Below are 14,369 nucleotides of genomic sequence, written 5' to 3'. Positions count from 1 at the left end.
TAGAGCCCATCCCATCACTGATTAGAGGAAAGGTATCAACGGTCCGGGATGTATGGCAAAAAATATATCCTATATCAACACCAACGGAGAACGCCCCTGACCTCGAGCGACAAAATGATGGCAGATTGGCTGACCATACACCTCAAAGAAAATGAGTATTTCAGGGACCAGCAAGCATACTCTAGGGGGCGCTTGACGGTCGGGCTTAGGCGAAGCAAGACACTGAATTGTTTCAGTTCACTTAAATCAATATGCTTTCATTCTTGCAAAAGCTGTCTGTGCACTCTCAGGAATGGCAGACTGAATAACCCATTAGTATGGGGCAAAAGGGGCGGGATATAGGAGTACCCAATCTACAAATGACATCCTGGATGAGCTGTTTAAAAATGTTTTACATCTTATTTCTAACCCAAAATGGGCAGGTACAAAATACAAAAATAATTCAATGCCCCAAAGAAAAGCCAACTTTTAATGGTAAAATTAATTATTTACTCAGAACAACGTACCACAACATGGATCCTAACCCATGGAAGCAAAAGTAAATTTAATGAAATATATTTGAATGCTTTCCTAAATGGTAGGACGGTGGAATAAGACACTCTTCCATTAGAAGTACCTTGCAATGGAAAGTAGCAGATAAGTAATACTCATACAGGGTAATTCATAGAATTTCGCACAAAAGTGGTGCACGCGGCTGGCGCACAGTGTGCGCGTGCGAATGTCTGCACCAGCTGCGTGCGCTAAAATCGATTTCCGCGCACAGCGTATTCATGGATTTTAGCCTCCAAAACCAGCCGTGGCGCAGCGTGGCGCAGCGACCCTGCAGCAGCGCCAGTAACGCCCCCAAGAACGCCCTTGTGCAAGGAAAAGCCATCAAAATCCCCAATCCAGCGCAAAGGGCTGCGCTAACCCTGGACCAGTTTACAGGGCTGCCAAACAGCAAACGCCAAGCGGGGAACATGTATTACTGGGGTTCGCGTGAAGATTCACACGCGAAAGGGCCTGTGCGAGTGGGGTACGTGTATAACTGGGGTTCGCGGGAAGTCTCACACGCGATTTCAGCAGTGTACGTGTATTATGGGGTTCGCGGGAAGTTTCACACGCGAAAGGGCCCTGTGCGAGCGGGGTACGTGTATAACTGGGGTTTGCGGGAAGTCTCGCACGCGATTTCAGCAGGGTACGTGTATTACGGGGTTCGCGGGAAGTTTCACACGCGAAAGGGCCCTGTGCGAGCGGGGTATGTGTACAACTGGGGTTCGCTGGAAGTCTCGCACGCGATTTCAGCAGGGTACGTGTATTACGAGGTTCGCGGGAAGTTTCACACGCGAAAGGGCCCTGTGCGAGCGGGGTATGTGTATAACTGGGGTTCGCGGGAAGTCTCACACTCGATTTCAGCAGGGTACGTGTATTACGGGGTTCGCGGGAAGTTTCACACGCAAAAGAGCCCTGTGCGAGCAGGGTACGTGTATAACTGGGGTTCGCGGGAAGTCTCACACGCGATTTCAGCAGGGTACGTGTATTACAGGGTTCGCGGGAAGTTTCACACGCGAAAGGGCCCCGTGCGAGCGGGGTACGTGTATAACTGGGGTTTGCGGGAAGTCTCACATGCGATATCAGCAGGGTACATGTATTACGGGGTTCGCGGGAAGTTTCACACGTGAAAGGGCCCTGTGCGAGCGGGGTACGTGTATAACTGGGATTCGTGGGAAGTCTCACACGCGATTTCAGCAGGGTACGTGTATTACGGGGTTCGCGGGAAGTTTCACGCGCGAAAGGGCCCTGTGCGAGCGGGGTACGTGTATAACTGGGTTTCGCAGGAAGTCTCACACGCGATTTCAGCAGGGCACGTGTCTTAAGGGGGTGCAGGGGAGTCCTACACGTGAATTGGCAGTGTGGGTCCTCCCAGGTGTTCCCTCTACACCCTCCATGGCCCCTGCAGTCAGCCCACACCACAGGGGAGTACCCTGCACCCCTGGTCTTGTCCCGCAGGCAGCCCCTCCACCATGGGCATGCCCCCCAGCCAAGCCACATGTCAGCTTGCACTACTGATCACCAACGCATGACCCCCTGCACCCCCACCCCCCAGCACTGAGGGGCACCTGCCAGCAGGCCCCCACATATGTCCCCCTGCACCCCCAAACCCCAGCAGTGCAGGGCACCTGCCAGCAGGCCCCCACTCATGTCCCCCTGCACCCCACCCCCCAGCACTGAGGGGCACCTGCCAGCAGGCCCCTACTCATGTCCCACTCATGTCCCCTTGCACCCCCACCCCCCAGCAGTGCAGGGCACCTGCCAGCAGGCCCACACTCATGTCCCCCTGCATCCCCACCCCCCCAGCACTGTGGGGCACCTGCCAGCAGGCCGCCACTCATGTCCCACTCATGTCCCCCTGCACCCCCACCCCCCCAGCAGTGAAATGCCGATCTCAGGACACAAACCAAAAGTCAACTATGTACATCAACACACGTTCGTCACACACATACACTGGTTGGCATTGCTTGTGTAAACCCACATTTTCACATGCATCAACCCAATGAGCGAATCCCACACATGGAACTAAAAAATGAAAATGTATTATGTACATGAAATCAAAAATGAAATGAAAGCATACCAAAATATGAAACATGAAATGAAAAGCATGTAAAAAAGATGATTGAATGAAAATGATAACCAATCCCAAAAATTTTTAAAGAAAAACAGTCCAAAGTCACCCTCCAACAACGCAAATCCAAAGGAAATGTAAAGAAAATCTCCATTGCTTCATGTTCATAATTAAAAAAAAGAGAAATCAATCCATAGTCCAACTATTTACAATCCATTGTCCGGAAAAAATAAATCCATTGCTCCATGTCCAAATACATGATGAAACTATATACAATCCATTGTCCAAGGATGTAAAGGGTCCATGATCCCAACCAAACAAATGAAACCTACCTAACAAACTACCTAAAAATATAACCATATACAAATTTGTGTGGCATTGTCCATTGACCACAAATAAAAGGAAAACGAAAAGGAAACCCAACTCTAAAAACTATTTACAAGGGCAGCGGGCTAGTCCGACGGCTCACTTTTGGATGTCCCGGGCCAGGGCATCATCGAACTCCTGCTCAATGTCCTGGAGGCTGTCCTCTTCCATGGCCCCGAGGGTTCGCAGGGACGACGACATATTCTCCTCCAACTCCCTGCCTCAGGGCCCTCCGCATGGAGTTCTGCGCCCTGACCATCGTGAGCCGTGCCTCTTCTGCCCGCTGCCGCACCGCATCTATAGCATGGCCTAACCGCTGCCACATGTAAGACACCTCCAGTCCTGGGTCCTCCTGCCCTCTGGCCGATGCCTGCCCCTCCGATGTCGAAGGCCCCGAGCCATGATGGCTCCCACCTTGTTGCTGCTGCTGCTGTGCCTCTGCCTGTGCCCTGGCTCTTGCTGCCTGCACATCCTCCCCAGCCGGAGGAGGATGTGCAGGCAGCAAGAGCCTGTTTTTAGAGTCGGGAGTCGGACGTCCAGCAGGGGTGGCAGTTGTTGAGGTGGCCACCCCTGCTGGACGTCCGACTCCCGACTGTGGCAGGGATTTGTCCTCCACCAGCCTGGCCGCAGGGTCAGAGGCAGCTCCACAGGGTACCCAGGTGATACATGGGTGGGAAGATGGCGTGGAGAACGACTGGGGCATAGGGGGTTCAGTTGAGGAGGGGGTCGGAACAAGGTCCAGAAAACGGAGGAATCCGGCCCTGGTGAGCTGTCCTAGTAGGTCAACGCGGTCAACGAGCCATTCGAGAAGACGTGCAGTCTCCTCATGAAAAGACTGCAGGTCACCTCGCATGGCCCGTTGACGCAACGCCACCCCACCCAGGACAGGCTCAACCCGGTCCCGGATAGCCACGTCCGCAGGGAGAGGAAGGCCAGTTGTTGTAAGCGGATCCCCTCCCTGAAAACGGGTCTGGACGTAGGCATCCCTGCTGGTGCGGGATGATGCAGTCACAGGATCGGGGACAGGATTACACACAGGCACCTCCGCGGTAGCCTGTGCTGCCTCCTGTCATTGCCCCTGCACTGCACCACTAGCACCAGTGGAATCCCCACCTCCAGACCCTGTGTCTGTCCTTTGCACAACCTCTTCCTCCACCAAACCCCCCACCAACCTGGATGACTCCGTGCCATCTTCCTCCGTTGGACCCTGTGGGGTCTCAGATGCCCCTTCTGCTGCCGAGGAGTCCAACTCCGACCTCTGCCTCTTGGACCTGCCCTCGGCAGCTGCAGCCTGGGACGCGGGACCGGACTCCTCACTCCCCGACAAGATGACAACCTGGGAGGGGAGCCGGGCCTTGCGTCTCCGGCTGGCGGGATGATCCCTGCCGCTGTGCTCCACAGCACCCTCTCCGCCCTCTTCTTCAGTTGACGCTGCAGACAGGGAGAGATAAAACACAGGCATCAGGGCACTGTACAATGGACTGATACACACATGACAGTTGCACATGAGTGGCACTGTTCAACTACAGACACGGCATCACACTCCACGACACACATGTCATTTTAACTCACACACATGAACATTTCAACAGCAATATAGCACCAGGCAGCACCATCCATACACATACAACAGCATGAACAGCCAAAGGTGAGCCTGACATCACATGAAACACAAGGAGTACACTAGACATGCACACACGCCACCACACTTACATGCACGTCTACATCTCCTCCAACTGTTGCAGTGAAGAGATCGCCATACATGTCACATCTGCCATTCATCCTTCTACATATCAGTGTCACGTGCATTCATGTTGCATCACAGTTGCACACTTGTCAGATACACATACATGCACATGTACACAGTGCAGATACATGCATTATGAACCACCATCCATGCCACAACCATGCCAATGTACATACACAGAAATTCAAACATGTGTGCTCCCACACCTGCATTTGCCCAGCATGCTTACCAACACATACACCATCAATGTGTCTCACAACTGAGAGGACTCACATGTGGCAGCCTCACACCCATGTTCATACACATCCCTACATGGCCCTACATAAACACATGTGCAACCTGCACACTACTGGCACACCACGACACGCCCAGCATACTATCAACATGCATGTACACTTACCGCTCGACTCCAGACGGGTCTGCGTCTCAAGGATCTGGACGTAGACCGCTGGGCATATGCGTTCCAGGACCCTTATTTGATGGTTCGACAGCTGGCCCCGGCGCCCCTTTGCATCCGCTGCCTTAGCGAGGCGCTGGGCCTTGTTGAGTGTCCTGGACCTGAAGTCCTCCCAGCACTTCTTGACATGATGTAAGTCGCGGACTGCCACCCCCTCCGCGTTGATCGCAGTCACGATGTCCATCCAGATCCTGGTCCGTCCTTCATTGTCGGTGCACAAACTTCCAAAGAGGGCATCATACTGCCCCAGGACTTGCTCCACCAGGACACCAACTTCGTGGCAGTGAAGCTGGTGGCCCTCTGCCTCTCTGGCTGGGGGTTGCCAGTGCTGCCAGATGGTGTTGTGCTGGACATGGCAACCGCAGAGACAGGAGTGGGTGGGCAACTGGGTCCTGGGGCTGGGCTGTGGAGTGATGGAATCCCAGTCGGGAGTCTTCGGTTCCAGCAGGGGTGGTCACAGCAACTACACCCCTGGCTGACGTGCAGGCAGCAAATGGCAGGGTACGTGGGCAGCAGGCAGTCAGGCAGCAGCAGATGGCAGGTGGGAGCATGCTCGGGGCTCTGGGGGACAGTAATTCGGCCTTCTGGGCAGGAGCGTGGTCTTCCGTGTGCTTACGCGTGGCCAGCTTGATACGGAGTGATTTGGCACGTGAAAAAATTGCACGTCAGCGTGTAATTTGAGGAAAGGGCCTTAGCGCGTAAGCGCGTGAGCACACGCATGCGATTTCATTGAACCAAAGGCCCTTAGCGCGTAAGCGTGTAAGTTACATTACGCACGCAGGCGTTTCCCTCATAGCACGTGATGACAGAGCACACGTGGAAAAACTGCACGTCCCAGTGTCATCGCGTGTAATTGGAGGAAAGCGCCTGCGTACACGCGTATCTGACGTGTACGTCTGGGCCGGTTTAAAAGCTACGTGTATGACGCCATTACTTGTATGTGCTTTTCGTGGAGAGCAACTGGGTGAAATCTGTACTTCTTGTCGGTTCACATGCGATTACTTCACAGCGTTTCTAGTTCGTACTCCGTTACCTCTGTCAGCTCTTTTCTTAATTTTCTTTGGGCCCGTTTCCTCAGACAGAGTTCACTTCTCCTTTTGTCCTGTCTCCTCAGACAGCGTACAATTCTTCTTTTGGCGGGGGTGTTGCCAACGAGCACACGCGCATATTTTTTACGTTTTTTTTCCAGGCAGACGGTGAGTTACGCACGTACTTAGCAACTGTGCTTGCCCCGTGTGTCGCGTTCCCCTTCAGAGGTCATTGTAGGCTGCGTGTATTATGCATACGCTTATTTTTGTGTTTCTGGGTGCCACAGCATAGTGCGGGTTCATTTTTTCACGCACGTGGTCTACGAGGGGTTGCGTGCACGTTAATTTTTGATTTTGGGCTGCCTGTGCGTTGCGTAACCCGTCATCTTCCCCCAGGGGTCACAGACAGCCTTGTTAGAGCACTAGGGTACGAATTCCAACTGGTATCCTACCCCTTTGACCCCCAATTGCCCAGGACAATAGTTTACTGCAACTCCCATACGCACAACAACATCAGTGCCATGGTTGGGAGGCGACCAAGCGGTAAGGGAGGCAAAGGTGGCCGACCTTCAAAAGGTGGGTGTGGTGGGCGCGGTAGGGGACGTGGCCGGGATTTGCAGGGTGCCCCTATACCCCCATGTGTGGAGGAACAATCAGGGACACCCATGCCCGCCCCCATGGTTGAGGGAAACATGGCTGACACCATCCCAGCTCAGCCCCTGTTGGACCAGCCCATTGTGGCACCTGCCCTGGCACAGGATGACTCCCTGGCTGACTTCCAGGTCAGCAAGTCTAGGCCACGTGTGGCGGTGCAAGTTGTTGTCACTAAGCCACGTGGATCTGGGGCAGCTATGTCATCCGCTGCCCCAAGTATGCAGGGTGGGGAGGCTGCAGGGGCAGCTGCAGCTCCATCCGCCCCAGCTCTGAACCTCCCAGCCAGGACAGTGTCAGTACAGGTCCATCAAACTGACATTCCCCTTGCCAACATTACCCTGCAACCAATGCCTGCATCAAGACCTATGGTCATTGTGCATTCCCACACTCCTACTACCCAGTCCACCAGTGATTCTGCCCCTACTGACCAGAGTGGCGTAAGCCACTCTGGCTCTGCTCCACCTTTAAAGAAGAGGAAGAAGGGTGCTCTGGCATGACAGGCTGAGACCCCAGACACGGGTACACACTATGGTACCTCAAGGAAGCCTTGCTTTAATGGTCCGGAACTTGATGCACTTGTGGCCGATGTGTCAGCACATAGCCGCGAAATGGTGGTGACTGCAGGGTGCAAGACCACACCTGGTCAACGTAGGGCACACTGGCAGACCATCGCAGACCGCATAAGTGCCCTTGGATTTGTGAGGCACACAGCTGATGATTGCTACAAGCGGTGGAATAACCTGAAACGCAGAGCAAAGAACAAGCTGGCCTTAAATCATGCCGCTACTCTGATGACTGGCGGTGGGTCTCCACAAGAGGACAACAAACTCACTGAACATGAGTCTGTTGCTGGGGCCTTCATCACAGAGGAACAGATCCAAGGTGTGGAAGGACTACCCGATTATGATGCATTGTCCGGGGAGTGCCCATGCATGTGTGTGTAATGCATGTGTATGTTGTTTGAGTGACGGGTTCTGATTGAGTGCCAGGTGAGGGTGTGTGTGCCTGAGTGGTATGGGTCACCCATGTGCTTCATCCAAAACATTCAGCGACCTTGGATTTGGGTGTGACAGTATCCCTTCTGCCCACAGTAGTAATTTAGCACAACATTACGGCAGTTGCCCTTGAAGTAGCATCTTGCAACAACATTGTATTTTTCAGCGTTCATTCAGGCTGATTGTTTCAATTCTCCCACTTTTGCTAGGCATTCCTCAGCCCTATTGCCACATTTGTGACATGCTTCTGTAATTGATGAACCCCACATTGGCCCACATGTGTTACCTTGTTAGGTGAATGATTTGACCATTCAGGCTGATTGAGTATTGGCCTGATCACATACATTTTTGGGGCCTGTTTGAATGTGGAACATGATAGTTGTTTCCTGTCATGTTGAAGTGCACAACCATTGATGTGTACATCGGCCTGCAATCACTGTATTTTTGTACACTGGATGTGTTGCAGTGTGTGGCACATGCCTATTTTGTCACACTATATAGCATTTTTCATCTCATCATGTCCATCTCACATGGATGGCTGACAGTATTCATTCACTGACATATGGATGTACTTGTGGAATTTATCATGGCTATGGTACATGCCATCTGTGTGATGGCATGTGTCATGTATGTGTATTGGACATGCCACTCACAGGCCAATGTGTGATGGCAGTGCTACCCAGCATGCAGCAAATGTGTTGCTCTTCCATCTTGGTGTCAATAGTGTCTGCCTTTTGCCTCCCCTTCCAACTCAGTGACAGTGCATGCATGGGAGGGTTATAGTCATGTGGGACATGTGTAAATCATGTACTGGTTCTGTAGCTTGTCAGGGCTATGTGTGCGCTATGGTGCTAATGCCTGTTTCCATTTTTTGTCTTTCATGTTTTTGCAGGGGATGACATACTTGATGCTGTTGAGGTTGAGGAGATGGTGCAGACCCAGGAGGGATCTCAGGCACGACCGGGCACTAGTGGGGGACGTGGTGTGGTGGTGGGTGAGAACCCAATCTTGCTGCAGACCATTCTGTCCAGGGGTGCCTCTGGGTGCACCTCTCCAGACCTCTATTCAGGTGCTGATTCGGATGATGAGACCTATGTGCCGTCACAGGTAAGTGTTTCTGGCAGGGATTCTGTTCTATCCAACCCACCTGCACCAGGGGTAGAACTCTCTATGGTGATGTCAGTGTTGGTAAGTCCACCTTTGGCGGTTACGGATGCAGGGTCACACTCCACAACATCTGATCCTGTTCCTGGGCCAGAGGGGGAATGCAGTCCTGCAGCCTCAGGCAGTGCCGGCACAGCAAGGTGCAGATCGCCTTGCCCCAAACAGGTGTGGTGCCCGCCGACGCGGTGGCCGTACGCCACCAGGCAATACCGCATGGGAACAATCCACGTACGGTATGGCAACACAACAGGCAGCATCAGTTGAGATGATGGCTCAAGCAATGGAGAGGGTGGCCACTTCCATTGTCCCCCCTGAAAGGCAGATGGAGCAACTACAGCAGGCAACAGACTCCATTTGCCAATCACACAGGGAGGACATGTTGGCGTCCAACAGGGACAGACGGGCGGCACTGGAGACTCTACACCAATCGATATCAATAGAGTCCCAGGGCCACAGGGAAGCCTTGAGGGTAGAACTCCATCACCTCAGGTAGACTCTTGTTGCCCTTGGGGCTTCCACTAACTTGAGGATAGAACAGCAGCTGGAGCGGCTCACACGTTCGCTCTCAGCTGAGATGCAGGCAACTCGGGAGGAGATTCGGGCATCACGTCAGGTGGTGCATGGGGATCTCCGCACTATAATCCTCCAGAACGAGACCTTCCACACCCGCATGCTTGCTGCCATGGAGGACCATACCAGGGCTTTGCGTGGGCTGCCTCCCATAGCACCACCACCTCCTGTGGCAGCAGCAGAGGGTGATGAGAGCGACAGCAGCAGTTCTCCCACATTGGCATAGCCGTGCAGGCCATGAGCCCATGGAGGTGTTTTTTTCCCCCAACATTCACACAGGTGGCTGTTGGTGCGCACCCTGTTCTCAGACCTCCTGGGTGGGCTACTCCCCCCCCCCTGTTCCCCACATGGCCATTTTTGATGTTTGATTTTTTTTTTTACAGTGTGTTGCCTTGTGTGGCTCCTGTGGGCATCCACTGTATTCCGGCTGGGCACATGCAGGCTTTCCTGAGTTTGGGTTAGATGCTTGGGTTCGTGAGACACACACCCCTCCTGCTTCCCGTTTCCATGGGCTTGCAAAGGGTGTGCCCAAGTGACAGTGACTTACACAGTGACGTTGGACTCCCATGAGCTGTGTGGGCAGTCTGTAGTCAATACTGTGCATACATTCCTAGTGGATATTGTTGATGTATTGTACACTGCATGGTGTATTGATATGTGCTTGGGCATCCATGTCTTCCTCCTAATTTGCAGGTTCATTCCTCATGTCTTCACAAGGCTGTCTACTTTGGAGCTGGAGTTCATGTTGTAAGCAGTGCACTTACACATTTGTGTGGCAGCAGCACTGTACAGATGGAAGTGGTCGATGTGCTGGCATAATCAGGTTGTAAGACTACCACTACATTAACTTAGTACTGTCATGTGTATGCTATGTTTGAGGTTGTGTAGCTTCATTGTATTGTTGGTAAGTATTTGGTCATGTGTGTTGTTAGTTCTACATTCCTGGGAGCATATTGTGTGTGGCCAGTTTCCATTAGGGACACTGTACTTTGTGACACTTGTGTCATGTTTTGGGGATTGCTTTGTTTGCTCTCACATGGCATGACATGCCATGGTGTGTTGGGTGGCGGTGCTCGGGAGGGGTTGGGTGACATGGCACTGTTGTCATGTTGTATTTTGCAAGGGGGTAATGAATTTAGCAGCATAGAAGTGTGTCTTTTGATGACACAGCATTGGTGGTGTTTGTGTAGGTATGGATGCACACAATGTAACACTTCCAGGTGACCAATCTCAGGCTGGTATGGTTGTGACAGTTGACTGTCCCTTATGTCATCATCATTGATTGTCAGATGGTATGTGCCAGGGCTGTGTGCACTCCACAAGGGTGTGATTTTAGGTGAAGTAATTAGCCACCAGCTGCGTACGGGCTGCCTCACCCCGTGCCCTTTCCCCTCCCATGCGCAGCGGCCGTGCATGTGGTTGGGGATGTGGGAGCACCACCATGTCAACGGGCAGGCCCCGGCGTGTTGCAACGTTGTGCAGGACACATGCTGCCACTATGATCCTTTACACTACTGGGGGAGCGTATAACAGCTGCCCGCCAGAACGGTCAAGGGAGCAAAAGCGTGACTTGAGCACTCCGAATGTGCGCTCTATGCCCCGGGTTGCAATGTGGGCTGTGTTGTATCTTACCTCGGGTGGCGTGGTGGGGTTCCGAATTGGCGTCATCATGTGGGTGCTCAGAGGGTAGGTACTGTCCCCTGGGGAGGTGGTGATGGGTATCATTAGTGGGGTTGTGACATTACTCAGTATCTGACATGCATGCATGTGCTGTGGCATTTATACTCACCGAGCAGCCATGTATCGCCATGCCGCCCAGCTTCTAGGTCCCGGTTTAGGGTTGACATTCTGTAAATAAAACTGTTGTGGGTGGACCCTGGATAGTTGCCATATACTGAGGTGATGATTCCCTTGGCATCACATACTACCTGGACGATGATGGAATGCCAGTGCTTGCGGTTTCTATAGATGTGCTCTGATGCCCTGGGGGGACATAGAGCCACATGGGTGCAATCAATGGCACCTAGGACTTTGGGGAATTGTGCCACACCATAGAAATCCTGGATGGCAGCCTGCCTTTCTGCAGGTGTTCTGGGCAGGTATATGTGCCTGCGGACGGATGGGCGTGCAGTCATGATGGCCAAGACCTGGTGTAAGCAGCGTGACTGCATGGCCTGTGACACCCCCCCACTATAGCACTTGTCCGCTGAAATGATCCAGTGGCCAAGAAGTGCAGTACATTGAGGACCTTCTCCAGAAGGCTGAGTGCTTGGGAGCACAGGGTCGGTGATGTGAGGTCATCCTCCCACTCACTGACCAGGTCGAGTATTATGTGAGGTGGAAACCTGTACCTCCCATACACCTGGTCATCGGGGATCCCAAAAAGGCTGGTTCTGGGTGTGACTATCCTCCTCCTCCTCCTGCGGTATCCCACGACCACTGCTGCTAGGAACGGTATATTCATCCTGGCGTCTGAACTTGTTTGTTGTTTGTGCGCACATTTATGCTGCGCAGGTCCACGTACGGCTGCTTCCTGCTGGCGTACGTGTTCCCGGATTAGCGCGTCTTTTTTGGCGCACGCGTTAGCCCCGTTCGAATCCATGAATAAATGTTTTGACGTGCGTGTGGGCGTACCACGCATTTGCCTCCTGTACTTCCCCCCCCGTGAGGCCCACATTTTCACGCGTTGTTCCCCATTCCGCGTGTCACGCCCTTTGTTCCTCCTACTTTTGTTGTGTGCGCCGCGCTATGTGCGATTTCGCTGTGCGCGTAGCGCGTGCTGTTTGGAGACGTGTGCGCCAGCGTGCGCCACGCAGAATTTTGGCATACACCCTGGGATTTACACGCGCACGGTCTTCCATGAATCGCTGTGCGCGGGTTTCGCTGCGATTTTCGCACTGGCACTGTGATTTGCACGCTTTCGCACGCTTGCGCTGAAAATGTCAGCGCACATTAATTCCATGAATTGGCCTCATAGTTGGGTATTCTTTTTAAAAAAAAATTAAATATCTTTAGTAGAATTTTCCAAGCAATACAAAAGTGTAATAAACGTCAACTAAGATTCAGTATACCTCCTTGAATGTCAATATTTAGAAAATTAGAGTCAGGGTTCATCATTGTAGTACCCCACATATCTTACCTTGATCTAGGTGTTCACTAATAGTATTTTCTTCTCTATATTCTCTGTTATTATTATATATTCTACACTTATCTTCCAATGTATGTGCTTTTATGAAAATTCTTCATAAATAAATAAAAAAAACAGGATACAGAAATATTAGCTTCAATACTGTTCCCAGTGCTAAGTATACAAAGATCGAAGCTATTGTCCAGTAGGCTTCCAGATATACATTGATCTTACATACTACCCTGTACCTTCTCAGTTAGGCACACACATATGGTGTCTGCATCGGTATTGCATCACATATTGAACCCTGTTGTCAGGCGTACACAGATATCGCCCCCACAGCGTGCTCATGAGAATGTTGATGCTCTGATCATTTTTTTGTAATGAGTTGTCACTTGTTTTAACTGGGGCCAGTAATTTTCCTATGTGTATCAGGTGTGCACCACACTTCCCTAATGGTGTCTACCATTTGTATGATTTGACACAGATGATACAACCCTGTACGGTATGCCTGGTTCTAATGGATGTTACCTTCTTTGTACATTTTCCAAGGTGTTTAATCTTCTTATCTTTGAGGTACACACAGATCTCACCTTCTATCCTATTCCCTCGGTTAGGGGGTGGAATGTACTTCAGTGCAGGACGATTTCTGGCATCTATAAAAAAAAATACAAACCAGTTCTTTGGGAAGGTCGTACGTTGCAGAGAAAATCATTGCATTAATGTCAAACAGCAAAATGCATCAAGGGGAAAGCCTTCATTATGAGCAAAAAAACAGCTTTTGCTGCAACTGCCTGAAAAAAGATTGTTATGAGCAGGAAATGAGATGAGATGAGAAAGACAGGAGGAGAAGGGAAAACATGTGATTGAATATCAGAAACATTTAGAGATAGGCCAGTAAAATGAATATCCAGCAAAGGGAAATCAGGAAGAGAAGCAACTTTGACAGGGAAGATGGAGCTTCACAATACATTACATTTCCTGTTCATGGCGCATAAGGAAACACATTAAGTTGGAAACAGACTGAACCACCACATGAGGGAAAATGGTGGAATTTCATATTGTCAGAAAGTACTTTGGAAAGAAATATGTTTGTGGATTAAAGGAGACGAGCAACATTTGCTCAGATATTAAGATGTGTGATTATTGGAAAAACGAAACCAGACTAATAGTAAAGTGACCTTAGCCAATAAGGGAAATGTGTCTTCAAGTACTTTTAATGGAGCAGGGCTAGTCTCTCTATGAAGGGAGTGGGCGGTGTATGATATTAGCGGTATGAGGGGAGATTCTGTGGAGCGTAAGAGAATGAATGCTGTTGATTGATGAACTAGTATTATTGTGCAAAATCTCACTGCCACAATGATGAGATCATATGGTGGTGGATATGGAATGAGGGCTGGAAGACCCTGGAGGCCAGAGACCACCATCTGCTCTGTAATGCTGCTTCCGGGGGTGGTATAGGTGAGAATGCACAGAGCCCACTTTTAATTTATAGCCTTGTTTGTCTGGAATCTGCTTAGCCCACGAGACATAGATTCTGACCCAAGAGCTGTAAAATAGGTCCTAAAAAGGGAATCCTAAAGAATTCACAGCAAGCTGCTTGAGGACACGTGGTAACAGGGCGCTGCAATACCCCAGGTTACCTTGGGGATGGAAGTC

At 51.3% G+C, this 14,369-nt stretch overlaps 1 protein-coding gene across 2 annotated transcripts in view; it reads right to left on the bottom strand.

Annotated features, from left to right (window-relative positions):
- The window catches only part of DNAAF8 (dynein axonemal assembly factor 8), a 1,512,143-nt gene that overhangs the window by 395,271 nt on the left and 1,102,503 nt on the right, over nt 1-14,369 (bottom strand). For both annotated transcript variants that reach the window (XM_069646874.1, XM_069646873.1), the window contains exon 22: nt 13,304-13,366. In XM_069646874.1, the coding sequence (XP_069502975.1) occupies nt 13,304-13,366 (63 nt within the window). The remainder of the gene's footprint in view (nt 1-13,303; nt 13,367-14,369) is intronic.

This window comes from Ambystoma mexicanum, chromosome 2q, assembly GCF_040938575.1.
Source record: "Ambystoma mexicanum isolate Mex_15411 chromosome 2q, UKY_AmexF1_1, whole genome shotgun sequence".
Lineage (NCBI taxonomy): Eukaryota > Metazoa > Chordata > Amphibia > Caudata > Ambystomatidae > Ambystoma > Ambystoma mexicanum.
Note: the sequence above shows the minus strand (reverse complement) of the source record. Positions and strands in the feature narration are given on the sequence as shown.